Consider the following 26842-nt stretch of genomic DNA (forward strand, 5'->3'; position numbering starts at 1 on the left):
TTCAGAGAAACTGAGGATCATCACGCCGATCAAAGACGCCATGGCCAACGAGGGAAGTGAGCTCGTCTTTAACTGTGAGGCAAACCAAGAGGGAGCTAAAGCCAAGTGGCTGAAGAACGAGGAGACGATCTTCGACAGCAGCAAGTACCTGATGATGCAGAGGGACAACGTCTTCTCTCTGAGGATCAGAGACGCACAGAAGGCCGACGAGGCTAGCTTCACCGTTAGCCTGACCAATCAGAGAGGAGAACATGCTAAGTCGACTGCCAGCGCTAAAGTCGCAGGTAAATAACTGACTCTCATCGGTACATCAAACTAATGTATGATATCATATGTCGTATGTGCGTAAACCAACCCTGTTTTTCTGACTCCTCAGAGGAGAAACTAAAGTTCCTGGAGCCCATCGAAGACGTGGAGACCCAGGAGAAGAAGACCATCAGCTTCAGCTGTAAGGTGAATCGCCGCGGGGCCACGGTGAAGTGGATGAAGGCCGGCGAGGAGCTGACGCTCAGCAAACGCATCGTGCACCGAGTGGACGGCCTCAAGCACACGCTCACCATCAAGGACTGCGTCATGGACGACGAGGGCGAGTACACGGCGGCGGTCGGCGACGACAAGTGTTCGGCTGAGCTCATCATCAGCGAGGCGCCGACCGACTTCACCGCGCAGCTCAAGGACCAGACCATCACTGAGTTTGAGGACGCGGAGTTCACCTGCAAGCTGAGCAAAGAGAAGGCTGCCGTCAAGTGGTACAAGGACGGACGTGAGATCAGAGGAGGAACCAGGTACGGAACCCACGGGCGTTCATGGATGTTTGAGGTCACAGCAGGTGTTCATGAAGTAACAAGCACCTGTCGTGTGTGTGTGTGTGTGTTTGTGTTTGTGCAGATATCACATGGAGAAAGAAGGAAAGGTGTGCAGACTGATTATCAAGGTTTGCAGACCTGATGATGAATGTGAATACGCTTGTGGAATCGACGAGCGGAGAAGCAGAGCAAGACTCTTTGTGGAAGGTAAATTTCTCCTGTTTAACCTCTTCTTCACGGTTACACAGCGTCGTTACAACGCACTCATTGAAAAGCGGCACCGGAGTGTCATCGTGATCATGTTAACAAAAAAAACACGCGTCGACTGGACAGCGGAGAATCCACAGATTCCAGCGGTACCATTTTTATCACTCTACGACCAAGATTCACGGATCCAGCCCCAAAATAAGAGCAAAACAACAACTGACTTTCAAGAAATACAAGCGGAAATGTCGTCTTACCTTTGCTGTTTATTATAACAGGTTTTTTTCACCGGAACAAAACCACTTCTAATGAAGAACTACACTTCCCAGCATGCTTTGGGAACAAATCCCGGTCTGATTGATCATTACAGAGCGACATTAGATCGTTCTGATTAGAGAAAGGCGAATGTCCGCACAAATCATATGCATTTATGTCCTTTTGACTCGCTAATGAAGTTTATTCTCACACATTTGGAGACCAGGGTCTGATTCTACCGGTTAAGAGGTTTAAAACGAGCTGTCAATCACCCAAATTGACCAAGATAAGCCAGAGCTATGGCGCTGCGTAACTGAAGACGCTGCAGAGTCACAGAGTTGTTATTACGCGCCGCACAGAAAGCATCGATTTACAGCGAGTTATCATACAAATTATTATTTTTTTCAAAACAAGTTATTTTTAGATCTGTAGTGACATATAAATAAAATTAAATGGGTTTTTAATAATTTGGTACCTAAGAAATCTCAAAAAGAGAGGACGCCCAGAAATCTCTTTACTAAAACCTGATATTTGCTTTAAAATGCAATATTTTTTTAGGCGAGAGAAAAAAATCCTTCAGTTATGCTGTGTTCCATGTACATTTACTCTGACACAGTGGCATCTACAGTGAAACTTACACCTCTGGTGGAATCTCACAAGTGTTATCTTTATTTTGATACCAAGATAATCCACATAGAGCTTGTAACTGCAGAGATTTACTCTATTTGGTTTGGGCATGTCATTTTAGAGCAGGGACTCAAAAAGAGGGAAGAAGTGGTTAATAAACACACACATGTGTTTGATCGCGTGTTTGGTTTCTTGCAGAAATCCCGGTGGAGATTATCAGACCACCTCAGGACATGTTCGAACCGCCGGGCTCTGACATCGTGTTTGAGGTGGAGCTCAACAAGGACAGAGTGGAAGTGAAATGGATGAGGAACAACATGATGATTGTGCAGGGAGACAAGTACCAGATGATCAGTGAGGGCAAAGTCCACCGACTGCAGGTCTGCGAGATCAGACCCCGAGACCAGGGAGAGTACAGGGTCGTGGCCAAAGACAAGGACGCCCGAGCCAAGCTGGAGCTGGCAGGTGAGTCCATGTCCAGAACCTGATCACATTATCACATCTGCATAGAGGAGACGAGTGGATTAACCTTTGCTTTCATCTTCGTGTCTGTAGCTGCTCCTCAGATTAAAACCACAGACCAGAATCTGGTGACGGACGCCGGTAAACCCTTCATTATGACCGTGCCCTACGACGCTTACCCTCGTGCTGAGACTGAGTGGTTCTTCCTGGGCGTCAGTCTTCCCGTCCAGAACATCGACTCCTCTGTCGACAGGACCGAGTACCGTCTGAAGAGCCCCAGCAAGGAGGACCAGGGTCGATACAGAGTCCTGATCAAGAATAAGCACGGAGAAGGGGAAGCCTTCATCAACTTGGACGTCATCGGTGAGTTTGTTATTTTAATGAAGAGCGTTGAAGAACGTTTGGCGTATCTGTGGACGTGAGACGAGTTTGCGATGTTGATGGTTTTCAGATGTCCCCGGACCGGTCAAGAACCTTAGAGTGGTGGACACCGCAGATGGTGAGGTCAGTTTGGCCTGGGAGGAGCCCGAGAGCGATGGCGGAAGCAAGATCGTTGCCTACGTTGTGGAGAGACGCGACGTGAAGCGCAAGACCTGGACTCTGGCCACGGACCGTGCAGACGCTCCAGAGTACTGCGTCAGTGGCCTCCAAAAGGAATCCTGGTATCTGTTCAGAGTCTGTGCCCGGAACAGAGTTGGGAGTGGACCCACTGTTGAAACAGAAGATGCCGTTCAAGCCAAGAACAAGTTTGGTGAGCAAAGACCACCCACACTCGCAGTAATAAACATTAGCATTAGCTCATTTCCTAATGAAATCCTTTTTATCCACGGACAGATGTTCCTGACGCCCCAGAAAATGTCACCGTAGCCAGCGTGAACAAGTTCGGCGCCACCGTCGCTTGGGAGCCTCCCAAGTTTGACGGCGGCGCTGAAATCACCTCCTACGTGATTGAGCTCCGCGACAGGACGTCTGTGAAGTGGGAGGCGGCCTTGGTCTGCGGCGCCAGCGACCGCTCGGCGGCGCTCAATGACGTGGTGGAAAACAAGGAGTACATCTTTAGAGTCCGAGCCGAGAACAAGGCCGGCGTCGGTCGCCCCAGCGCTGCCACGAAACCTGTCAAGATCATGGATCCCATCGGTGAGTGAAAAAAACAACAGCGTTTGTTTTCTGGTTCTCATTAAGCAGCAGGAATTCATTCAGGCTTTTTTTTGTTGTGGCTTTGCAGAGAGGCCAAGTCCACCACTGAACCTGAACTTCGCCGACCAGATCAGCTCAGCCGTCACTCTCACCTGGGAGACGCCCACCAGCAACGGCGGCAGCATGATCACCGGTTACATTATTGAGAAATGTGATGAAGGCAGCGACAAGTGGCTGCGCTGCAACTCCAGACTGTGTCCGGATCTGGTCTACCGGGTACTACCACAGTCTTAGTCTCACCGCGATTCCACCTTATGTGCATCCTTGTGTGTTTTTAGAATGCTAACTGACGTTGTTCTTCAGGTGTCGGCTTTGAAAGCGGGTCAGAAGTACCTCTACAGAGTCTGTGCTGAGAACGCTGCTGGAGTCTCTGACCCAGCAGAACAGCTGGGACCGCTGCTCGCTGATGATCCTCATGGTACCAAACATTTGAACCAACACTGGTGCTTTTTGTTTGTTTGTTTGTTTTGCACAATTATGACAATAGACCTGTCTCTCTCTCTCTCTCTCTGCAGTTGGTCCGACCTTTGACCTGAGCGGCTTCAGGAAAGGCCTGGAGGTGATCGTCCCTCAACCTCTCACCATCAGAGTCCCGATCACGGGATACCCGACCCCCGTCGCCAAATGGACCTTCGGAGACAAGGAGCTGACCACGGAGGACGAGCGCGTCTCCATGGTTACAAAGCCCACGTACACCGAGCTGACGGTCGCGCCGAGCGTCCGTCCAGACAAAGGAATCTACTCGCTGGTGCTGGAGAACGACGTGTCGTCAGTGTCGGGAGACATCGAGGTCAACGTCATTGGTAAATGCTGTCGATGGGACAAACATACAGTGCATACAGTACAGAGCCACAACGGGGAGCTTGAGGGGGACCTCATCCTGTTTAAGATTTCTATTCTTTACTCACTTCCTGTCTGTTTTCCCAGCATGCCCCAGTGCTCCCAAAGACTTCAAAGCGGCCGAGGTGACTCGACACCACGTCCACCTGATGTGGGAGGCGCCAGAACACGACGGAGGAAGTCCAGTCACTCACTACCAGATCGAAAAGAGAGAGGTGTCACGCAAGACCTGGGCCAAGGTTTGTCAGACGACGATTACGACAGAAATCGCGGAAATGGTCTTTTTGAACGTTTAAAGCAAAGAGAACCATGTTTGTTCCAGGTGGCGACTGGCATCCTGGACCTGGAGCACACCGTGACGGATGTGATTGAAGGAAAGGAGTACCTGTTCAGTGTCACCGCCTGCAACAAGTGTGGACCTGGCGAGCCGGCGTACATCGACGAGCCCGTCAACATCTCGTCTCCTGCCAGTGAGCATTTCTTCACTCAGAGCAACATGCAGACCGTAAGACTTTGAACTCCATAAATGATTTTTCCTCTTCCGTCTGCAGCTGTACCTGATCCTCCTGAAAACCTGAAGTGGCGCGATAAGAGTGGCAAGACTATATTCCTGTCCTGGGAGGCCCCGAGGTACGACGGCGGATCCCACATCAAAGGCTACGTTGTGGACAAGTGTCAACGCGGTAGTGATAAGTGGGAACCCTGCGGTGACCCCATCCCTGAACTGAAGTACGTTCATCGGTTTGTCTTTGAGAACAGTGCTGATAAATGTCCTTTGAGTGACATCTGTGTTAATCCCTAACTCTAACCCTTCTCAGATACCAGGTCAGTGGCCTGATCGAGGGTCAGTGGTACGCCTACAGAGTCAGAGCATTCAACAAGCTGGGAGCCAGCCGACCCTGCAGGGCCACCGATGAGATCCAGGCTGTGGATGCTAGAGGTCTGATCCCGATATGTTCACGACGATCACGATGAAGGTGTAACCGAGTCATGGAACGATCTGACGATCTTTTTTTTTTATCATCACAACAGAACCTCCAGAGATCCAGCTGGATGTCAAGCTGCTGGCCGGTCTGACCACGAGGGCCGGCAACAAGATCGAGCTTCCCGCCGATGTCAAAGGAAAACCCGATCCCCGCGTGAAGTGGACCAAGGCCGACCTGGTCCTGCGCGCCGACAACCGCATCACCATCGACACCCAGCCGGGACACTCCAAGCTTTCCATCGCGGACACAACCAGAGGAGACACGGCCACTTACATCATTGAGGCCGTCAACCTCTGTGGACGCGCTACAGCCACCGTGGACGTCAACATCCTCGGTACAAAGACTCTTGATTATTTATGGTCTGAGCTACAGAAATGAAATGCTTTCATTGAGTTGTGTGTCCTGGTTTGGAGACTGGTACCACTTTAGTACTAGTTCAGTTCAGAATATTGACCATGATGTAGAAACGTTTCATTAAAACAATAAACAAGACTGACCTTGGATTTTTCCCCCCTCAGATAAACCGGGTCCTCCGGCTGCCTTCGACATCTCTGAGATCACCAACGAGTCGTGCTTCATGGCGTGGAATCCACCCAGGGACGACGGTGGTTCACCGATCACCAACTACATCGTGGAGAGTCGCCTGTCAGACAAGGAGGAGTGGGTGAAGATGTCGGCCACGGTGAAACACACCACGTTCAAAGCCTGCAAGCTCACGGCCTTGAAGGAGTACGTCTTCAGGGTCAGCGCTGAGAACCAGTACGGAATTGGTGAACCTGCAGAGCACGTGCCACTCGTTATCAAGTATTCCTTTGGTAAGTTTTACATCAAATACCCAAATATCTGTCAAATGTCCTGCACAGAAAATATGAACAGACAATGACGAAAGTCGTTCTTTTCAGATACTCCCGGTCCTCCAACCAGAGTCACACCCTCTGAAATCGCCAAGGACGCAGTGACTCTTACTTGGGTTGAGCCAGATGAAGACGGTGGCAGCCCCATCACCGGGTACTGGGTAGAAAAGTTCGATCCCGAGACTGACAAGTGGGTCAGATGCAACAAACTGCCCATTACAGACACAACCTTCAGGTAAGTGATCACAACTGTCAATCAAAAAGTAAAGGATCTGTGTCTGTGACTGTGTCTGTAACTGTGTCTGTGGCTGTGTGCAGGGTTAAGGGACTCCCCACCAAGAAGAAGTACCGCTTCCGTGTTCTGGCCGAGAATCTGGCTGGACCTGGAAAACCAAGTGTTGAAACTGACCCTGTTCTCATCAAGGACCCCATTGGTACGTCATCTGTCAATCAATCAATCAATACTCTTACTGTTATCGATTACAGACTGTTGAGATCAATGTGTTGACGTCACTCTCTTCAGATCCACCATGGGCTCCCGGTAAACCTGTTATCAAGGACATCGGCAAGACCTCGGCCCTGCTGGCGTGGACCAAGCCTGAGCACGATGGTGGGGCCAAGATTGAAGGCTACATCATTGAGTTTCAGAAGACGGGAAGTGAGGAGTGGATCAGGATAGCGGAGGATGTTCCGCAGACGGAGCACCAGCTGCAGGGTCTGATAGAGAAGCAGGAGTACTCGTTCAGAGTCAAGGCCGTCAACAAGGCTGGCGAGAGTGAACCCAGCGATCCCAGTGACCCTGTGGTCTGCAAGGAGAGACTTTGTAAGTTCACCGTGCGAGGTGTAAGTTACGGTTGTGAGATTCAAGGACGGATGATTGCTCACAGAGTCTGCTTGTGTTCTGGTTTTCGCAGATCCTCCTTCACCTCCTCAGTGGCTGGAGGTGACCAACATCACCAAGAACAGCGCTGACCTGAAGTGGCAGCTGCCCAGCAGCGACGGAGGCTCGCCCATCACCAACTACGTGGTGGAGAAGAGGGATGTGAGGCGGAAGGCCTGGCAGGGTGTCGACACCACCGTCAAAGACCTGAAGTACACTGTGAGCGCCCTCAACGAAGGCTCGCTGTATGTGTTCCGCGTCGCTGCGGAGAACGCCGTTGGAACGAGTGAATTCTGTGAACTGGAGGATGCCGTGCTCGCCAAAGACACTTTCAGTAGGTTCTCCACAGTTCTGCTTCAGTGTTTTCATGTTTCGGGTTGCGATTTCCCAGTTGTTGCAGCTAACATGCTGATGCTAACACAAATATTTGTTCCCTGCAGCGACTCCTGGACCTCCTTATGCCCTGACAGTGGTGGAGGTCGCTAGGAGACACGTGGAGCTGAAATGGGAACCTCCCAAGAGCGACGGTGGAAGACCTATAATCAAGTAAGTCAAACAAACTCTTGTGAAACACATCTCATTTAATAATATAAACTAAAACTATTTGTTGTTTTCCTCACAGGTACGTGATTGAGAAGAAAGAGAAGGTGGGGACTCGTTGGCAGAAGTGTTGTAAGACTCCAGACGGAAAGTCCCAATTCAAGGTGACGGATGTGGATGAAGGATCAGAGGTGCAGTTCCAGGTCAGAGCTGAAAACGAGGCTGGAGTCGGAGACCCAAGTGAACCCACAGAGATCCTCACCATCGTGGATCCAACCAGTAAGAGACCATCAAATGCCTTTGTTGTATGGCTCAATGTGGTCTGTACAGTGTATTATGGCAGATGTGATGACAGTTGTTTTCCTCCCTCTCCAGGTGCTCCATCGCCTCCTCTCGATGTGGCCGTTCCCGACGCCAGCAGACAGCACATCAATGTCACTTGGAAGCCTCCGACCAAAGATGGTGGCTGCCCAGTAACCGGGTACCACGTTGAGGTGGCGGAGGCTCGCCCGGAGCTGAAGTGGCTCAGGGTCAACGCCCGACCCATCAAAGAGCTGAAGTTTAAGATTGATGACGGAATCAAACCAGAGAAGAAGTATGTCATTAGAGTTCGTGCCATCAACTCTGTTGGGGTCAGTGATCCTTCTGAGATCTCTGACAAGGTCTCCACCAAAGATCCTGACTGTAAGTGACTCTTCATTGAACTGTCCAATCAAAATGCTGAAGATGAATTTTAAATCGTAAAAACCTCCCCTTTTTATCCAAGGTGCTCCAACCATGGACTTGGAAGCACAGAACGTGGTTATAGTTGAGGGTGAGAAGCTGCACCTGAACATCCCCTACCAGGCCATCCCAACACCTAAGATGGTGTGGCAGAAGGACACAGTAGAGTGTAAGGCCGACGACCGGCTCTCCATGACGGTGGAGATGAACAACGCTCATCTGGAGCTGCTGAAGAGCACACGTGCCGATGCAGGCGCCTACGCCATCACCCTGGAGAACGAACTCGGAACTGCCACCGGAACTATCAACGTCAAAGTCATCGGTACGATGTTTTCTCTTTAAGTTGTAGAATCCTGAAGAATCCTGTGATTTCACCCAGCCATTTTCTGACACCTCTCTCGTTCCTCTCAGGACTCCCTGGTCAGTGTAAAGACATCAGCTCTAGCGATGTCACCAAAAACTCCTGCAAGATCAGCTGGGAAGCTCCAGAAGACGATGGCGGAACCCCCATCATCAGCTATACTCTGGAGCGCCGCGAAGCCACCAAGAAGACCTACATGCCCGTGGTGTCGGGAGAGAACGTCCTGACGTCCACCGTTAAAGACCTCTTCATCAACTGCGAGTATTATTTCAGAGTGAAGGCGGTCAACAAGGTCGGAGCTGGACAATATCTGGAGCTGCGCAACCCGGTCATCATTGAGGAAATCAAACGTGAGTCCTGTTTACGGCAAAAGTAACAACAGTAAAATCCATTTTCAGAGTTTATGAAATCAAACCGACTCGCGTGATGTTGGATTGCAGTAAACCGTGTGAATTGTTTGTTCCACAGAGAAACCAGACCCACCCATCCAAGTGGAGGCTCAAGACCCAACATCCAACTCTATCAAAGTGACCTGGAAAGCCCCAGACTCTGACGGCGGCTGTCCCATCCAGGGCTACATCTTGGAGAAGATGGTGAAGGATGGCGATCAGTACGAGAGGGTGACGCCCAGCCTTGTTCCTGGTTTCTCCTTCGTGGTGAAGGGCCTGGAGGAGGATATGGAGTATCAGTTCAGGGTCAGAGCCGAGAACGCTGCTGGCATCAGCGAACCTTCACGCAGCACGCAGCCCATGAAGGCTTTGATTCCTGTCGGTACGAAGAAAAGCAAGAAAAACATATGATGCAAGGAGCAGATTTAGCTTCAAACATTAGCTGAGTTTTAAATCCTCTGTTCTGTTTGCAGAAAAACCAAAGGTCACCCTCCACGCCCGCGTGCAGTCGGGTTTGTGCGTCAAGAAGGGGGAGGAGATCTGCATCGACGCTTATATCTCCGGGTCCCCGTACCCCAAAGTCACCTGGCTGAGGAACGATGAAGATGTCACCAAAGAGCCCAGCAAAAAGATTGTTCCTTTGGTGAAGAAGAGGAGGACCAAGTCGAAGGTCTGTGTCCACAGAGATGTTCTTTCCACGTGTGTCTCTACATGTTTTTCTAACTCGGTGATGACTTTGGATCCTTCAGGTTCCAGAACCGGAGGAGGAGTACTTGACCCCGCTGCGTGAGCGTCTGGGTCTGGATCAGACCAAGAAGGGTCATTCCGCTCTGATGATCCGCGAGGCCGCGAGACCTGATCACGGAAGCTTCATCGTTAAGGTGGAGAACATTCACGGCTCTGACTCCGCCTCCTGCGTTGTCAACGTTCTCGGTAAGACTGAAGCTTGGAACTCGCTGGCCGTCGTCTGAACGCATAATTTTTGAACTGGATTGACGCCGTTGTCCTTTTCTCGCAGACAAACCCGGTCCTCCGATCAACATCACCTTCGATGACATCAGGAACACGTCGGTCGTCTGTAACTGGGAGCCTCCGGAGGATGACGGCGGAACCGAGATCCTGAATTACATCCTGGAGAAGAAGGACAACAAGAACGGCGATGTGGGCTGGGTCACCGTGGCCTCCACCGTGAAGGGAACCACCTGTACTGTCACCAAGCTCATCGAAGGGAAGGAGTACATCTTCAGAGTCACCGCGGAGAACAAGTGTGGCAGCGGGAGACCGTGCATCTCTGAGCCGGTGGTGGCAAAGAACCAGTTCAGTGAGTAGACACAGAAAAATCCTCCTCATCCTTCAGTCATTTAAAAACGGTCATATTGATAATGACACTGTGAAACATAATAAACTCCGCCCACCCACCCCCAGATCCTCCCGACGCTCCCAACGCTCCCAGAGTGCACGAGGTGACGGCGAGCTCCGCCCACCTCTCCTGGCACGAGCCGAAGGACAACGGCAGTCCGATCCTGGGCTACTGGATCGAGAGGAAGGAAGTGAACAGCAAGCACTGGTCCAGAGTGAACCGAGCCCTGCTCAACTCTCTGGAGGTGAAGGTCGGCGGCCTCATGGAAGGACTCACCTACGTCTTCAGAGTGTGTGCTGAGAACCTGGCAGGACCTGGACCCTTCAGCGAGCCCACCGAACGTGTCCTCACCATGGACGCCATCCGTAAGTCTTTACTTTGTCAGCTTTAGCTTCAGTTTCATGCAAACCTCTTACCGTCAATGATTTTATGACTGAAAGAAACCTGCACATCATCATATATTAAAGGGAAGTGGAAAATCCGATTTTAAAACATGAAATATTCACCACTCGTCTATGTTTAGAGCCTCCTGGTCCACCCATTCCAAGGATCGTGGACACTGGGAAGAATTCAGTGATTGTGGCTTGGAAGCCGCCACTGTTCAATGGTGGAGGAGACATCCTGGGATACCACGTCGAGAAGGTACTGGACTTACCTTCGTTTACCTTCGTTTACCTTCGTTTACCTTCGTTTACCTTCTGCAGCATCTTAAAACTCCCGTTTTCTGTTGATAGGTTTTGGTCGGAGAGAAGGACTGGACTCGGAGCACAGAGTTCAGGTGTAAGGACTTGACTTACACGGTGACGGGCCTGACCGAGGGAGCAGATTATTACATCCGAGTCCTCGCCGTCAACGACGCTGGACCTGGAGCTCCCGGAGTTACCGAGTCTGTCACTGTCAAGGAGCCTCAAGGTGAGGACGGTCGTCAGGTGTTTGAGTTTTAGGGATCAGTCACAGAAGAACGTCAGTCTTCATTCTGTTTCTCTGTGCTTTTCAGAATCTCCTGCTGTGGACTTTGACGACTCCGTAAAGAACGGCGTGCTGATGAAGGCCGGCGAGCCTCTGAGGCTTCCCGCCGTGGTGACCGGACGACCTCAGCCCGAGGTCAAGTGGACCAAAGACGGGGCTGAGGTTGACAAAGAGAGGATGATTGTTGAGACGGAAGGTAAGAACAGCACGCTGTTCATTAAGATCACCACCAGGGCGGATCACGGAAAGTACCAGATCACCGGCACCAACGCCAGCGGCACCAAGACCGCAGAGACCAGAGTGGACGTCATGGGTCAGTGTTACAGAAACACACCTGAATCTTGACCCTGTGTTAGCAGAATATTAACGAATGGCTGACGTTGTGACTCGTCTGTTGTGTCTGTAGACGTACCTGGACCGGTGGTGGACCTGAAGGTTGTAGCGGTCACCAAGAAGAACATCACGCTCACCTGGTCGGACCCCCTGGACAACGGCGGCAGTGACATTGTTGGCTATGAGGTGCTGAGGAAAGACAGTAAGATGAAACTCTTCCGTCAGCCGATGGAGACGGCGTCCTGTAAGTGCGACGTCCAGGGCCTGTTGGCGGGCGAAGAGTACGATTTTAGGGTCGTCGCGAGAAACAAGTATGGAGATGGTGCTCCGTCTGACCTGGGACCCATCTTAGCTGTGGATCCTAAAGGTAAATCCACGGAGAATCTGACCTGGTGATGACGTTTACAGACGTTTTATGGACTGACATTGGCAGTGAAAATAATGGGATGTTTTTCAGGAACTCCCTCTGCACCGGAGAAGCTGCGCTACACCGACAGAGGAAAGACCTACATTACTCTGACCTGGCAGCCACCGATCAGCAATGGCGGCAGCCCCATCATAGGCTACTACGTGGAGAAGATGAGGTCAGATGGAACCGAGTTTGACGTGGCCAACCAGAAGATGTTCCCTCAATGCTGTGGGACCATTGAGAACCTGTCGGAGGACCAGGACTACCAGTTCCGCGTCAAAGCTGTGAATGAGGTCGGGCAAGGAGACCCATCCAAGCCAATCAGTGCCAGGATCAAGGACGATGAAAGTAAGAACCTTGTTTTTTTAAATATCTAATTAACAGCAGATGAGAATTTTTTTAAAACCGTTGTCTGTTGTCCACAGTTTCTCCTGTTATTACGATCCTGAAATACTTCAAGAGCAACGAGATCGTTGTGAGAAAAGGTGCTGCCATCGATATTCCGGCTGAGGTGAAGGGACTTCCTCTGCCGACAATTCAATGGATGAAGGACAGCGTGGTGGTCGAGAAGCCTGAGGACGGGAGGTTGACACTGGATTATGAAGAGGTGAGGACGGTCAGGAGAGGCTCGTCAGGTTCTCAAAACGTCCTGATAACAAATTATTGAGTGATTAATGCAGCTTTGGCTAAAATGGTTGTTTTGCTTTGTGTGTTTGTGTCTGTTTGAGCAGCAGATAACAAATGAAAAACCTTTTTTTTTAATCGTCAGGTTGACCGAACAACTCTAACAACAAAGATCGCCATTCCTGACACCATCAGGCAGGACACGGGCAGCTACAGGCTGGTAGCTGAAAACTGCCACGGTAGAGCTCAACATGCCATCAAAGTCCAGATTCTCGGTAAGAACCTGAAAGTAAAAATGTGAAATGTTGTCATCGGCCCACAGTGAATGTCACACTAACCCAAACCGTGTATTTTCAGACCGGCCTTTTGCTCCAAGGAACATTGTGGTGTCAGACATCAAGGCGGACTCGTGCTACCTAACCTGGGATGCTCCAGAAGACAACGGAGGCAGTGAGATCACCAACTACATCGTGGAGCGCAGAGACGCCAGCAAGAAGAAGTCTGACTATGAGGTTATCACCGACAACCTGGTCGACAGGAGATGCGCAGTAAGTCAAAACTACAATGTTTTTGTTGTTAAACAATAATGAATTACAGTCATTGTGTTAAGACAAACCTCCTCTGCTGTTTCAGGTCAACAAAATGGACTTGAACGGTGTTTACCAGTTCAGCATCAAAGCTGAGAACAAGTATGGTGTCAGTGACGGCTGTGAATCAGAGAGAGTCCAGCTGAGGGATCCGTTCGGCCTCCCTGGACCACCACGCAATCCCAGAATCATCGCTACCACAACCACCTCCATGACCGTGGCCTGGGAGCCTCCTCTGGACAACGGTGGATCCACCATCCAGGGATACTGGCTGGAGAAGAGGGAGCGTGGAGCCGTGTACTGGGGTCGCGTCAACCGCGGTCCAGTCACCAAACCCGCGGTGAAGGGACTGGAGTACACTGTGCTCAGACTCATCGAAGGAACGGAGTACAAGTTCAGGATTGCAGCCAGCAATGCTGCAGGGATTGGACCGTTCAGCGAAGCCACACCCACCCGCATGGCCCAGGATCCCTGCTGTGAGTTCTGCTTCACAGGGCGACATTTATTCACGACTCTGTTTTCTTCAGGTTTCAGTGAAGTGACCGTCGATCCCTCTGTGCTCTTCTTGTAGATCCTCCCAGCTCACCTGGATGCCCGCTGGTCAAAGACAAGACCAAAAGCAGCATCACTCTCTCCTGGACTCCACCAGACAAAGATGGAGGTAACCCGGTCAAGGGTTACATCATTGAGGTCCACGAGGAGGGCTCTCCTGATTGGAGGAGGGTGAATCCTGCAGACAAGCTCCACCCATCCACTGAAATCACTGTGCCTGACCTGAAGGAGGGCAAAAAGTGCAAGTTCAGGATCTATGCTGTGAACAGCGCTGGAAACTCGGAGCCTGCGAGGACAGCCGACATCCTGGTCCAGGACATCCTGAGTAAGAGTTCCATCAGACACCAGGATCAGCATGAGTTCCCCCTGTCTTTATTCCAAACTTTATTACATAACATCTTCTTCTTCTTCTCCTAAAATGAATCCAGTCGAGCCGACTGTCACTCTAGATTTGGGCGCTGATGACCTGATGAACTGCAGAGCAGGAACAGCCATCAGGATCCACGCCACCGTCACCGGACGGCCGATTCCAAAAGTCACCTGGACCTTTGACGGAACCGCAGAGACGGAAAAGAAGAAGGAACTTCACACATTGCCCGTGGACTCTGAGGTTTGTTTCCGTTTATGAACTTTAACCACAGTCATAACAGAGTTCACAGAGTTCATGTAACACTATCTTTTCTCTTCAGATCCAATCCACCGACACTACGTCTGTGATCCTGATCCCAGAGTGCAAAATGAACCACTGTGGCCGATTTATCATCAACGCTGAGAGTCCTGCAGGCCACAAGGTGGTCAAAGTCAGAGTCAACGTACTCGGTATGGAAAGATCCAGTATTTTATTTGATGTTTCTTTGAGTGTGATCCTGAGATCATGTGAAGCATGACACGGTCTTAACTCGCGGCTCTGCAGATCTGCCTGGACCTCCCAGAGACCCGAAGGTGAGCGACGTGACGAGAGGAACCTGCAGACTCACCTGGAAAGCTCCAGAGTGTGACGGAGGTGACAGGGTGAAAAGTTACTTCATCGAGAAGAAGACAGTAAAAGGAAAAGCTTGGACCAAGGTACTCCTGCACATGCACGACCATAAACCAGGAGCGGTGTGGTTTTTTAAACACAACAATAACACAGCCGTGTGATCTGCTTCGTTTCAGGTGAGCACGTCCTGTGCCAATCAGTCTCTGGTGATTCCAGACCTGATGTATGGTCAGGAGTATCTGTTCCGCGTCCGCGCTGAGAACCGCTTTGGGTTTGGACCCTTCGTTGAGACTACAGAGGGGGCCAAAGCCACCGATGCCATCCGTACGTCCTGTTATCTGTAATGTAACGTCAGAAGACATTCTGTTCTGATAGATCATGTGTTTAAATCATAAACTCCACTGGGTCTGCAGATCCTCCCGATCCTCCCACAAGGCTGAAGATCCAGAATGTGAGTAAGGGTACGGTGACTCTGACCTGGAAGGCTCCAAAGAATGATGGCGGTTCACCCGTCACCCACTACAGCGTGGACCTGCTCTGCTGGGACGCAAGTGGCACCCAGAAGGAGTCATGGAGGAGGTAATGGTTGACGTGGTTCCTGGTAACTCTGGAGCCGGTTCAGATCAAATGTTTGGATGTGTGGATCTTGTAAACACCGGTTCTCTGAGACTGTTTGTGTTCTCTGCAGGTGTAACAGGAGAGACGTGGACACCACCAGCTTCACGGTGGAGGATCTGACACCAAGGGACGAGTACGAGTTCAGAGTGTTGGCACATAACGAGGCCGGACCCAGCCGACCCTCAACCACCGCTGGACCCATTATCATCCAGGACCAGACCTGTAAGATCGCGAGTCTGAGTCGAATGTTTTTATGTCACTGGAGTCCGACGATCTCCCTTCACTGGTTCCCTTTCTCCTGCTGCAGGCGCTCCATCCATCGAGCTGAATGAGTTCATGGAGACCGAGCAGGGCGAAGACGTCAGCATTGTGGCCAAGGTTCGCGGCTGTCCGTTCCCCACGCTCACCTGGTACAAAGCTCCGCCCCTCAAGGCCGATGCCAAGGTGGAGGTTCAGTACGACGAGCACATCAACAAAATGGTGTCAGACGATAGCTGCACGCTGCTCATCCAGCAGGGCAAACGCCCCGACACTGGCCTCTACACGCTGGTGGCGTCCAACAGCCTCGGCAAAGCTTCAAAGGAAATGAGGCTCAACGTGCTCGGTATGATTTTTTTTACATTTCACACGCAGTTTAGTTTAGATTTGTTTCCATCTCTGAGCGTTTTGCTGGTTCTCCAGGTCGTCCCGGTCCGCCCTCTGCCCCTATCAAGTTTGAGGAGATCGGAGCCGAGAAGATCACTCTGTCCTGGCTGCCGCCAAAGGACGACGGCGGCTCCAAACTCACAAACTACGTGATCTGGAAGCGAGTGGCGAGCAGGAACACCTGGGTGCCTGTCACCAATGAGCCCAAAGAACGGCTCTGGACGGTGGAGAGTCTGATGGAGGGACACGAGTATGTGTTCCGTATCATGGCCCAGAACAAGTATGGAGTGGGAGAACCTCTGGACAGCGAGCCCGAGGTCGCCCGAAACCTCTGCAGTGAGTAGAAAATTAATCCGTGAAAAACACCGACTCCACCTACCTACAGTCAGATGTTTTAAATCCCTGCCACTTCCTGTTCCTCCTCCTGCAGCCAAACCTGGTCAAGTTGAGAAGCCCACAGTCACCAACATCACCATTGACTCCATGACGGTGAACTGGGAGGAGCCTGAGGATGACGGCGGAACCCCGATCACCGGCTACTGGCTGGAGCGGAAAGAGACAACGGGCAAGCGCTGGACCCGGGTCACCCGTGACCCCATCCGTCGCATGGGCATGGGCGAGTCGTTTGTGGTGGGCGGACTCATTGAGGGCTCACAGTACCTGTTCAGAGTCTCCGCCATCAACGCGGCCGGACCTGGACCTGCCAGCCCCCCCACAGACCCCGTCTTTGCCAGAGAACCCATCTGTGAGTCATCTCTGTCGCATCGTACGAGTTCATGTTTCCAGATCCACAGAGCAAAATGTTAACTGCCTGTCATCCTCCTCCCTTAGCCCCGCCCTCTCCTCCAACACCCAAAGTCTGTGATTGGACAAAGTCCAGTGTGGACTTGGTGTGGATCCCTCCCCTGAAAGATGGAGGTTCCAAGATCATTGGCTACTGGGTGGAGTACAAGGAGGAGGGCACCGAGGCCTGGGTCAAGGTGAGAGGAGACTTCTGGATTTACTCATCATCTGTAGTCACAATAATAACTGTATTACATTATGTGGATCAATCCAAGTTAGCTGTTTTTTTTATTAAACCCTTAATGTTTGGACTTTTTAGGCCAAGGAGATTGAAATCCGTGGCACCAGGTTCGTGATCACTGGTTTGAAGACCGGTGGTCATTACAGATTCCGCGTAATAGCCTTTAATGCTGCTGGTAACGGCGAGCCAGGTGAAGTCCCAGAAGTGCTGGAGGTCACAGACAGATCCAGTGAGTTGTTCTTCACACAAACTTTGACGTTGAAGTGTTGAGGGTCACTGTCCACAGTCATTTCAATAACCCTGGAATTCTTCACCTCAGTCGCTCCGGAGGTCGACCTGGACGCCTCGGTGAAGGAGAGGATGGTGGTCCACGCCGGTGGTGTGATCCGCATCATCGCTTACGTGTCCGGTCAGCCAACCCCAACCGTGACCTGGACCAGAGGTGGCGCTGCACTGCCTCCCGATGCTAAAGTGGAGACGACAGCCATCAGCTCATCTTTGGTCATCAAACCCTGTGCCAGGAGACACCTGGGCGTCTACACGCTGACCGCCAAGAACGCAGGAGGCGAGAAGACCAAGAATGTCACTGTGGAGGTTCTCGGTGAGCGACGCTTTTCATAGAGACAGAATATTTCATTATGTTTTCATGATTACAAATAATCTAACCTGGTTGGATTCTTCCTCAGATGTCCCTGGACCAGTTGGTATCCCCCTCAACGCAGAGAACCTGAGTATTGATTCCTGCAAGATCAACTGGTTCTTCCCCGACAATGACGGCGGCTCTCCCATCAGTAACTACATCATAGAGAAGCGCGAGGCCGAGCGTAAAGCTTGGACCTCGCTCCAATACACCGCCAGCAGACAAAATGCCATTGCTCACAACCTCACGTACGGAAAGGCCTACTTCTTCAGAGTGGCCGCCGAGAACGCCATTGGCGTCGGACCCTTTGTGGAGACGGCAGCTGAAGTTGTGATCAAGGAACCAATGAGTGAGTTTTTAAACAAAGTGATAAATCAAGGCTCTCGGGGTCAGAGTGTCAGAGATAACGTTGTGTTTTTCGTGTCTGTTTCAGGTGTGCCAGACCGACCCGAGGATGTGGAAGTTACCAAGGTCACCAAGGATTTGATCAGCCTCACCTGGAAGGCACCCAAGTTTGACGGCGGCTCAGAGATCACCATGTACATCGTGGAGGCCCGAATGATCGGCAAAGACAAGTTCACGAGGCTGACGAAGGAGAAGCTGTTGGAGAGAAAATTCACCTTCGACGGCCTCAGGGAGGGCGACAGCTACGAGTTCAGGGTCCGCGCCGTCAATGAGGTCGGACCCAGCAAACCATCGTTCTGCACCAAACCAATTACCTGCAGGGATGAGCTGGGTGAGGACTTTCATCCATTAAAGAAAAACCCTTACAGTGTAGTTTTTGTGTGACCTAAACGCAAAGGTTAAAGGTCTTAACTCATTGGGGGAGTTGTGGGGGGTGATAAATATCTGACTGAAATGTTTACTGGTTTTACAGCGCTAACTCCGCTTTGATTTTCTCTTCAAACAGAGCCACCAACCATCGAGCTGGACTTCCGTGACAAAATCATTATCCGCGTTGGTGAAAGCTGCCTGCTGCAGGGACGCTACACCGGCAAACCTTCGCCATCCATCGTGTGGTACCGCGACGACAAGGAGCTGAAGGCCGACCAACACGTCATGTTCAAGAACACGCTGACCACCATGTCGCTGGGCCTGATCAAGGCCAAGCGCGAGCACAGCGGCAGATACGTGGTGGTCGTGGAGAACAGCACCGGATCCAGGAAGGGAGTGTGCAACATCATAGTGGTCGGTACGTAGACTGAGAAAAGCTAGACTCCCAAGGATTCTCAGAATGAAACCCCGTCAACCCGTAGTTTAAGTAGAGCCAAGTCATCACTGATGATTTCTTTCTGCCCCCCCTTCAGACCGTCCAACACCTCCTGTTGGCCCAGTGGTGTTTGAGGAGGTTCACAGGCAGTACATGGTCATTTCCTGGAAGCCTCCTCTGGATAGCGGTGGCGTGGACGTCTCCAACTACATCATAGAGAAGAGGGACGTCAACAGAGACCTCTGGACCAGTGTGACATCTGCCACCACCAAGACTGTGTGCAAGGTCGGTCCAGCCCTAACTTTATAAAAATAGATCTTCAAGACCAAGAACCAAGTCCAAACAGAGCTGTCTTTTCCTGTGGTTCTACAGAGGTTTGTAATGAGTTGTTTTTTCCCCCCAGATCCCCAAACTGACAGAGGGCAGGGAGTACATCATGAGAATCTGTGCTGAAAACATGTACGGCATCAGCGACCCACTGGAGTCTGAGGAGATGAGAGCCAAAGACCTTTTCAGTGAGTTCTCCTCGTATTTATTTCCACTATCTGAGTGATTGTACTAGAAAGACACCGTCCATCCAAATCCTAACCCCCTGATAACCTGGCCTCTGTCCTGTGACATCCAGGAGTCCCTGAGGCCCCTGAGATGCCCACAGTTAGGGAGGTGTACGCCACCAATGCCCTGGTGCTGTGGAACCGCCCTCGCGATGGCGGCAAGCCCATCACTAACTACATCCTGGAAAAGAAGGAGCCCGGCGCCAAGAGGTGGTCCAGAGTAACAAGAGACACGCTGTACCCAGCCACTCAGTACCGAGTCCAGGACCTTATCGAGGGCTGCGAGTACGAGTTCAGGGTGATGGCTGAGAATGAGCTGGGAATCGGCGACCCCAGCGAACCGTCGAAACCCATTCTCGCCAAAGATCCTGTTGGTACGTATCACAAAGTCTTATTTATGTCATTAAATGTTTATTTGTTTGTGGAATGCTTTTGGTTCAGTGCGCTAGGGTACGTTTCTATTAGGATTAGCACCAAAATAACTGGCTCCAACAATGTTTGGGTTCCCTTCCCTTGGGTTACCAGATTAAAATGGTGCAAAACAACTCTTTTCACATTACTGTAAATGTTTAAAACTTCATGGAATACGGATGGAATGATGTAAGAATCTATTTCTCTTTGTGAGCTCCAGCGTGGGAGCCTTTATCTTTCTAGTAATTCATTCTTCAGTGTAACTGTTACCTATTTGTTTGTATGTGATTTCAGTGTTTTACAGACATTTAAAGATTTTAATATTATTAATCACTGGATCAGGATAATATCATATAATCCCATGCCTGTACATGCTGCCAAATTAACCTTCTGAAATTGACATTTTCAATATTTTCATCATCAGTGCGCCCAAGTCCTCCAGTGACACCCGAGGCCTACGATAAGACCAAAGACTCTGTCAGCCTGAGGTGGCAGATGCCTCGTCACGATGGCAGAGGCCGCATATTAGGCTACCTGGTCGAGTACCAGAAACCGGGTGCTATTGAGTGGATTCCAGCCAATGAGACCGCAGAGCAGTGCCCTGACCTTCACTACGTGGTGACTGGCCTGGCCGACGGACACGATTACACCTTCAGGGTCTTCACGGTTAATGCTGCCGGCAAATCTGACCCCGCCTATGTCAAACAGCCCATCAAAGTCCATGAAAGACTTGGTAAGGGGTTTATTTGTATCCACTCCCGTTTCATCAACATGGAAGCCATTGTTTAGTTTGAAGTCAGTGCACCCAAACTCAAAGTGTAGTAACCACGTTGCACTTTCTGTCCACAGAGGCGCCGGAGCTGCTGCTGGACGCTAACATGGCACGTGACCACCTGGCCATGTTGGGCACTGACATCACCCTGAGTGCCAAAATCAAAGGCGTGCCGACGCCCACCGTTAGCTGGAAGAAGAACGACGGAGATGTTCCTTCTCACATCGGCATGACCGTCACTGCGACCGGCAGTAAACTGTTCATTCCCAAGTGTGTCCGCGCAGACTCTGGCAACTTCACCCTCACTGTGGAGAACGCTGCCGGCAAAAAGTCTGCGACTGTTGCCGTACTTGTGTTGAGTAAGTGAAACTTCCATCGACACAAACAACACAGGTGAACGGTTCAAAAAGAAGAGCTCTAATCTAAATTGATCTCAAATCACTTTTTGTTTCCATCAGATAAACCGTCTCCTCCTAGAGACCTGCTCATCACTGAGATAACCAGCGAGTCCGCCTATCTGACCTGGAAGGCTCCGGAAGACAATGGTGGCGCTGTCATCTCCCACTACGTCGTACAGAAAAAGGACGTCGCCTCAGATCAGTGGGTTCCTGTCTCTGCGTCCAACAAGAAGCTGAGCCTGATGGCCATGTACCTGATCGAAGGCATCCAGTACCTGTTCAGAGTGGCTGCTGAAAACCAGTTTGGCAGAAGCGACTATGTGACAACCAGGGCGCCCATCAAGGCTGTCGATCCACTCTGTGAGTAAAAGTGCATTGTTTTTAGGGCTGTAATCAACCAAAGAAACTCTTGGTCGACTAAAGCCCTGAAATTTCGACTAAAAATCGACTAATCGGGGTGCTTTACGGATGCGGCTCAAACTAAAAGAGGCTCTTATTTTTGACAAGACCTGCAGCCGCAACAACTATAAGCCTAAAACACTGAAATATGCCAATATGCTCATACTCAAAACGTACGGAGCAACCTTAGCTTAGCGTTTTTGAATGATATGCCATGTTTGTAGTGGAGCTGTGAAAAACCAATTAGTCGACCATTCGACTTTGACTTTACAGCCCTAATTGTTTCCTTAAACTAGAGTCACTGATCAGCTGTCATCATCTCTGAAGAGCTTTCAGTATTTTAACAAATTCAATACAATGGACACTTTTCAGATGGTCCCGGTCCGCCCAAGAACCTGCACCACACTGACGCAGAAAAAACAGAGGTGTGGTTGGCATGGGAGTGGCCCGACCGCGATGGTGGAAGTGAAATCACGGGCTTCATCGTGGAGCACCAGGAAGAGGGCCAGACCGACTGGGTCACCTTCAAGACTGTGAGCTACGAACGCGCTCACGTTACCGGTCTCCTGGAGGGCAAGACCTACCGTTTCAGAGTCAAGGCTCAGAACGCCATTGGCGTGAGCCAACCAGACACCAGTGTCCCGATCACCTGCCAGGAAAAGACATGTGAGACCTAGGATTCTTGTAAAATGACTTGAATCTACTGTTTCCTTTGAAAGACTGTTGTAATATCGTTGCTGTTTTGTTGTCTTTCAGTGGCGCCAACGATTGAAGTCGATGTTAAGCTTATTGAGGGTCTCGTTGTAAAAGCTGGAAGTGCTGTTGTCCTTCCAGCCAAAATGATGGGTATCCCTATTCCCACCGCCAAATGGATGACCGATAACAAAGAGATAGCATCCGAGGGTCGCTATCACATCGACACTGCTGGATTATCGACTACCCTCAGCATCCCTGAGAGCCAGAGAGGAGACTCCGGAGAGTACATTCTTTCTGTTTCTAACCCTGCAGGCAGCAAGGCCGTCGCCCTGCACGTCACTGTGCTGGATCTTCCCGGGCCACCTATTGGACCCGTCAATATCTTGGAGGTCACCCCCGATTTCATGATGATTCAGTGGAGGGCACCCAAAGATGACGGCGGAACTCCCATCACCAACTACGTGGTTGAAAAGAAGGACGTGAAGAAGACGTGGGTGCCCTGGTCTGTCGTTAGCTCTAGCGGCACAAGCACCAGGGCTAAGGTGGCCAGGCTGGAGAAGGGTCGCGAGTACATTATCCGTGTCCGTGCAGAGAATAAGGTTGGCATCGGTGCTGAGCTTGAGAGTCCACCCACTATTGCTAAGCACATGTTCAACCCCCCTGGACCACCAGGCCCTCCAGAGTGTTCAGATATCACAGAAAATTCTGTGACACTAGATTGGACCCCGCCCGACCACGATGGGGGAACTCCTGTCACCGGCTATGTTGTTGAGCGTAGAGAAATGACAGGAAAGTGGATCCGGGTCAATAAAATTCCTGTGCTGGACCTCAGATACAGAGTTTCAGGCCTGTTTGAAGGCAACACATATGAGTTCAGAGTGTTTGCTGAGAACGTTGCTGGTATCAGTGACCCCTCTTTCACCTCAGACCCCATCAAGGCCACTCGTGCCATCACCAAACCTGGACCTCCTAGCAACCTTAAACTAAAGGACTGGAGCAAATCCTATGCTGACATTTGCTGGAGCAAGCCCACAAGAGATGGTGGAAGTCCTATTCTTGGATATGTTATTGAAGCTCAGAAGTCAGGAAGTGCCCAGTGGGACAGAATCAACAAAGACCTCATCAAGATGTGTGCACACAGAGTGCCAGGCCTCATCGAGGGGATGGAGTATAGAATTCGCGTCAGGGCCACTAACAAGGTTGGTGACAGTGAACCGAGGGAACTGGCCCAGACGGTCTTGGCAAAGGACATCCTGGTGCCTCCTGATGTTGTTGTTGACGTTGCCTGCCGTGACTCCGTGACAGTGAGAGCAGGCCAGATCATCAGTCTGATTACGAAGGTGAAGGGCAGACCAGATCCAGAGATCACGTGGACCAAGGATGCCAGAGCCTTGACCCGGGATAAGCGCACTGAAATGAATAATAATTACCCTCTGTGTGAACTGGTAATCAATGACGCAGTCCGATCAGACTACGGTAAATATGCCATTGTTGCCAAGAACAGCAGTGGACAGGCACAGGCAACCATTCTTGTCAATGTGCTGGACACACCAGGACCTTGTATGAACCTGAAGGTGGCCTATGTGACCAAGAAGTCCTGCATGGTGTCATGGGAGAACCCCGAAGACAATGGAGGCACTGAGATCACACAGTACATTATCGAGTGCCGTCAACCGAGCCAGAGAGGATGGACAGTGGTCTCCAATGACTGCACCAAGCGGATGATTAAAGCACCTCTTACGGAGGGTTGTGAGTATTTCTTCAGAGTCAGTGCAGAGAACAAGATTGGTGCCGGTCCAGCAATTGAAAGCAAGACACCGATCCTCGCAGTTGATCCTATTGAGAAGCCAGGAGAACCTATTGACTTCCATATTGCCGAGATTGGTAAGACCTTCTGCTTCCTCAAGTGGAGGAAGCCAGACTACGATGGTGGTAGCCGTAACCTTGGTTATCACATTGAGAAGAAACCAAAGGAGGCTGAGGAATGGGAGAGGCTCCACAAGGGCGCCATTAAAGAGACTTACTTCATGGCTGACAGGTGCGTTGAAAACCAGTTCTACCAGTTCAGAGTTCAGGCTAAGAATGAAGGCGGTGAGAGCAACTGGGTGTCAACACCTGAGGTCCTGGTAAAGGAACAGCTTGTAGATCCTGAGGTCAAGATTATTCTCGACGGAACCCTCATTGTCAAGGCAGGAGATTCCATTCCAATTGAGGCATTAGTGAAGGGAAAACCCCAGCCTGATGTCAAATGGACCAAGGATGAAAGCACAGAGGAGATCAAGAAGGGCCCAAGGCTTCAGATTGAAACTGGTTCCGACTTCTCCAAACTGCTGCTCACCAATTCCAGGCGTACCGATAGTGGCAAATACGTTGTCTCTGCGTCCAACAGCAGTGGAACCAGCTCTGCTCATGCTAAGGTCGTTGTATTGGATCGACCTGGCCCCATCAGAGATCTAAAGGTGTCTGGTATTACCAGTGACAGGTGCCACCTGACCTGGGAAATCCCAGAGGATAATGGCGGATGTGATATCTACAACTACATTATTGAGAAGTGTGAAACCAAAAGGGGAATTTGGTCCGTCCACTCCAATGCTGTCATTACAAACAAAGCTAAAGTCACTCGCCTCATTGAAGGTAACGAGTACATCTTTAGAGTCCGTGCTGAGAATAAAATGGGTCCTGGTCCTGCGGTGCAGACTGAGACCATCTTTGCTGGCACCCAGTTCAACGTACCCGATGCTCCCGAAGCACCCGAGGTCACCAAGATTGCCAAGGAGGAGATGGTTGTAGAGTGGTCCGAACCTGAGAAAGATGGAGGAAAACCAATCACAGGTTATCTGTTAGAGAAGAGGGAAGAGCATGCTGTCAGGTGGTCTCCTGTCAACAAAGATCCACTCCCCGCAACCCGTTCCACAGTTACTGGACTCCTGCCTCTCCATGACTACCAATACAGAGTCAAGGCCGTCAATGAGATTGGCATCGGCAGTCCAAGCCATGCTTCGCGTACCATCACTGCCAAGGATGCAGTTGGTATGTAACAGTGTCGTTAATGTAGAGTTGACATCATCTCAAGTTTTTGTCCGCTCACTGTTTTGTCTTCTTACAGAGCCTCCTGCACCTCCTACCAACCTGAAAGTCCGGGACAGCACCAAGTCCAGTGTCACCCTGGGCTGGACCAAGCCTGTATCCGATGGTGGAGCTCCCATCATTGGCTACGTGGTGGAGATGCGAGTGGCGGGAAGTGCTAAAAAAGGAGACGATGGTTATAAGCGGTGCAACGTGGCGGCTCAGCTGATTGTGTGTGAATTCACCGTCACAAGTCTGGATGAGAACCTTGCCTATGAATTCAGAGTGTCGGCCCAGAACCAGGTGGGCATGAGTCTGCCCTGCGACCTGGAGGGTGCAGTGTTCCCCAGAGAGGTTCTAGGTGAGAACTGGTTTCAATGTGCAATAACAGATGTATGTGAGCGTGATATAAGACATTTATGACATTTATCATTATTTTCCAACAGAGTCCCCAGAAATTGACATGGATGCTAACATGAAGAAGGGACTGACAGTTAGAGCTGGCTGCCCCATCAGGCTTTTTGCTACCATTAGAGGCCGACCGGCTCCCAAGGTCACCTGGAGAAGGATGGGCATCGACAACGTGGTCAGAAGGGGAAATGTTGACCTCATCGACTCCATGACCTTCCTGGTCATCCGCGACAGCAACCGTAACGACAGTGGCAAATACTGCCTGACCCTGCAGAGTCCTGCCGGGGAGAAGGCTGTTTTTGTCAACGTGAAGGTTCTTGGTAAGTCTAAGTGTTGTTTGAATCTGTTGAAATCGCAAAATCACAAAGTCAAATCTAAACATCGTGATCTTCTCTGTCAGACACTCCTGGACCTGTGATGAATCTGGAAGTGAGTGACATCACACAGACATCTGCCACGCTGGCCTGGAATCTCCCAGAGATCAACGGCGGCAGCGAGGTTACTCATTACGTCGTTGAGAAGCGCGAGATTGACCGTAAGACCTGGGCGACTGTGAAGGCCGAGGTCGCTCTGGATAAGAGTCCCTTCCAAGTCGGCGGTCTGATGCCAGGAACCGAATATTATTTCAGAGTCACAGCCGTCAATGCGTACGGTTCTGGTGTTCCCAGAGTCACACCGACGTCCTACCTGGCCTCTGATCCCGTCAGTAAGTATCAAGAGACCCAGCTCGCGGCTGCCCACGTTGTCACAATCTGAGTCACATGTCTGCATGACACTAATGCCCGATTTGGCTTTTCAGGTAAACCAGATCCATGTCAGAAGATTGAGATTCTGGAGATCACCAAGAACAGCGCCGCAGTCGGCTGGGTGAAGCCTCTGAGCGACGGTGGCGCCAAGATCGACGGTTATGTCATTGAATACATCGAGGTCAAACCTCCTCCGAAGCCTCCGGCACCTGTTGAGGTTCGTTAGTGTGTGTTTGTGTGTTCAAGTCACTTTGACACCAATCAATTCCCAGTGTCATAAGTTGATATAATGCTGTCCTCCACATTTTGGAGTTA

At 50.8% G+C, this 26842-nt stretch overlaps 1 protein-coding gene across 8 annotated transcripts in view; it reads left to right on the forward strand.

Annotated features, from left to right (window-relative positions):
- The window catches only part of ttn.1 (titin, tandem duplicate 1), a 149846-nt gene that overhangs the window by 72153 nt on the left and 50851 nt on the right, over positions 1-26842 (forward strand). For all 8 annotated transcript variants that reach the window (XM_083906943.1, XM_083906948.1, XM_083906944.1 and 5 more), the window contains 67 exons: positions 6-284; positions 377-785; positions 889-1013; positions 2091-2357; positions 2448-2717; positions 2806-3105; positions 3189-3491; positions 3580-3767; positions 3855-3969; positions 4067-4354; positions 4479-4630; positions 4714-4861; positions 4943-5120; positions 5210-5331; positions 5424-5711; positions 5896-6192; positions 6280-6466; positions 6550-6665; positions 6755-7054; positions 7146-7445; positions 7552-7657; positions 7734-7930; positions 8027-8335; positions 8418-8696; positions 8786-9085; positions 9204-9506; positions 9598-9794; positions 9874-10057; positions 10143-10445; positions 10550-10849; positions 11008-11126; positions 11219-11396; positions 11482-11766; positions 11860-12153; positions 12244-12543; positions 12621-12802; positions 12965-13094; positions 13177-13367; positions 13453-13882; positions 13978-14283; positions 14387-14568; positions 14648-14777; positions 14872-15023; positions 15114-15261; positions 15351-15516; positions 15626-15777; positions 15863-16159; positions 16237-16536; positions 16631-16945; positions 17032-17180; positions 17303-17453; positions 17544-17825; positions 17911-18213; positions 18298-18600; positions 18775-19056; positions 19172-19359; positions 19478-19589; positions 19700-20002; positions 20464-20772; positions 20889-21170; positions 21270-21569; positions 21981-22274; positions 22365-25334; positions 25411-25731; positions 25817-26101; positions 26182-26487; positions 26581-26744. In XM_083906943.1, coding sequence (XP_083763069.1) covers positions 6-284; positions 377-785; positions 889-1013; positions 2091-2357; positions 2448-2717; positions 2806-3105; positions 3189-3491; positions 3580-3767; positions 3855-3969; positions 4067-4354; positions 4479-4630; positions 4714-4861; positions 4943-5120; positions 5210-5331; positions 5424-5711; positions 5896-6192; positions 6280-6466; positions 6550-6665; positions 6755-7054; positions 7146-7445; positions 7552-7657; positions 7734-7930; positions 8027-8335; positions 8418-8696; positions 8786-9085; positions 9204-9506; positions 9598-9794; positions 9874-10057; positions 10143-10445; positions 10550-10849; positions 11008-11126; positions 11219-11396; positions 11482-11766; positions 11860-12153; positions 12244-12543; positions 12621-12802; positions 12965-13094; positions 13177-13367; positions 13453-13882; positions 13978-14283; positions 14387-14568; positions 14648-14777; positions 14872-15023; positions 15114-15261; positions 15351-15516; positions 15626-15777; positions 15863-16159; positions 16237-16536; positions 16631-16945; positions 17032-17180; positions 17303-17453; positions 17544-17825; positions 17911-18213; positions 18298-18600; positions 18775-19056; positions 19172-19359; positions 19478-19589; positions 19700-20002; positions 20464-20772; positions 20889-21170; positions 21270-21569; positions 21981-22274; positions 22365-25334; positions 25411-25731; positions 25817-26101; positions 26182-26487; positions 26581-26744 — 18671 coding nt within the window. The remainder of the gene's footprint in view (positions 1-5; positions 285-376; positions 786-888; positions 1014-2090; positions 2358-2447; positions 2718-2805; positions 3106-3188; positions 3492-3579; positions 3768-3854; positions 3970-4066; positions 4355-4478; positions 4631-4713; positions 4862-4942; positions 5121-5209; positions 5332-5423; positions 5712-5895; positions 6193-6279; positions 6467-6549; positions 6666-6754; positions 7055-7145; positions 7446-7551; positions 7658-7733; positions 7931-8026; positions 8336-8417; positions 8697-8785; positions 9086-9203; positions 9507-9597; positions 9795-9873; positions 10058-10142; positions 10446-10549; positions 10850-11007; positions 11127-11218; positions 11397-11481; positions 11767-11859; positions 12154-12243; positions 12544-12620; positions 12803-12964; positions 13095-13176; positions 13368-13452; positions 13883-13977; positions 14284-14386; positions 14569-14647; positions 14778-14871; positions 15024-15113; positions 15262-15350; positions 15517-15625; positions 15778-15862; positions 16160-16236; positions 16537-16630; positions 16946-17031; positions 17181-17302; positions 17454-17543; positions 17826-17910; positions 18214-18297; positions 18601-18774; positions 19057-19171; positions 19360-19477; positions 19590-19699; positions 20003-20463; positions 20773-20888; positions 21171-21269; positions 21570-21980; positions 22275-22364; positions 25335-25410; positions 25732-25816; positions 26102-26181; positions 26488-26580; positions 26745-26842) is intronic.

This window comes from Microchirus variegatus, assembly GCF_963457635.1.
Source record: "Microchirus variegatus genome assembly, chromosome: 20".
Classification (NCBI taxonomy): domain Eukaryota; kingdom Metazoa; phylum Chordata; class Actinopteri; order Pleuronectiformes; family Soleidae; genus Microchirus; species Microchirus variegatus.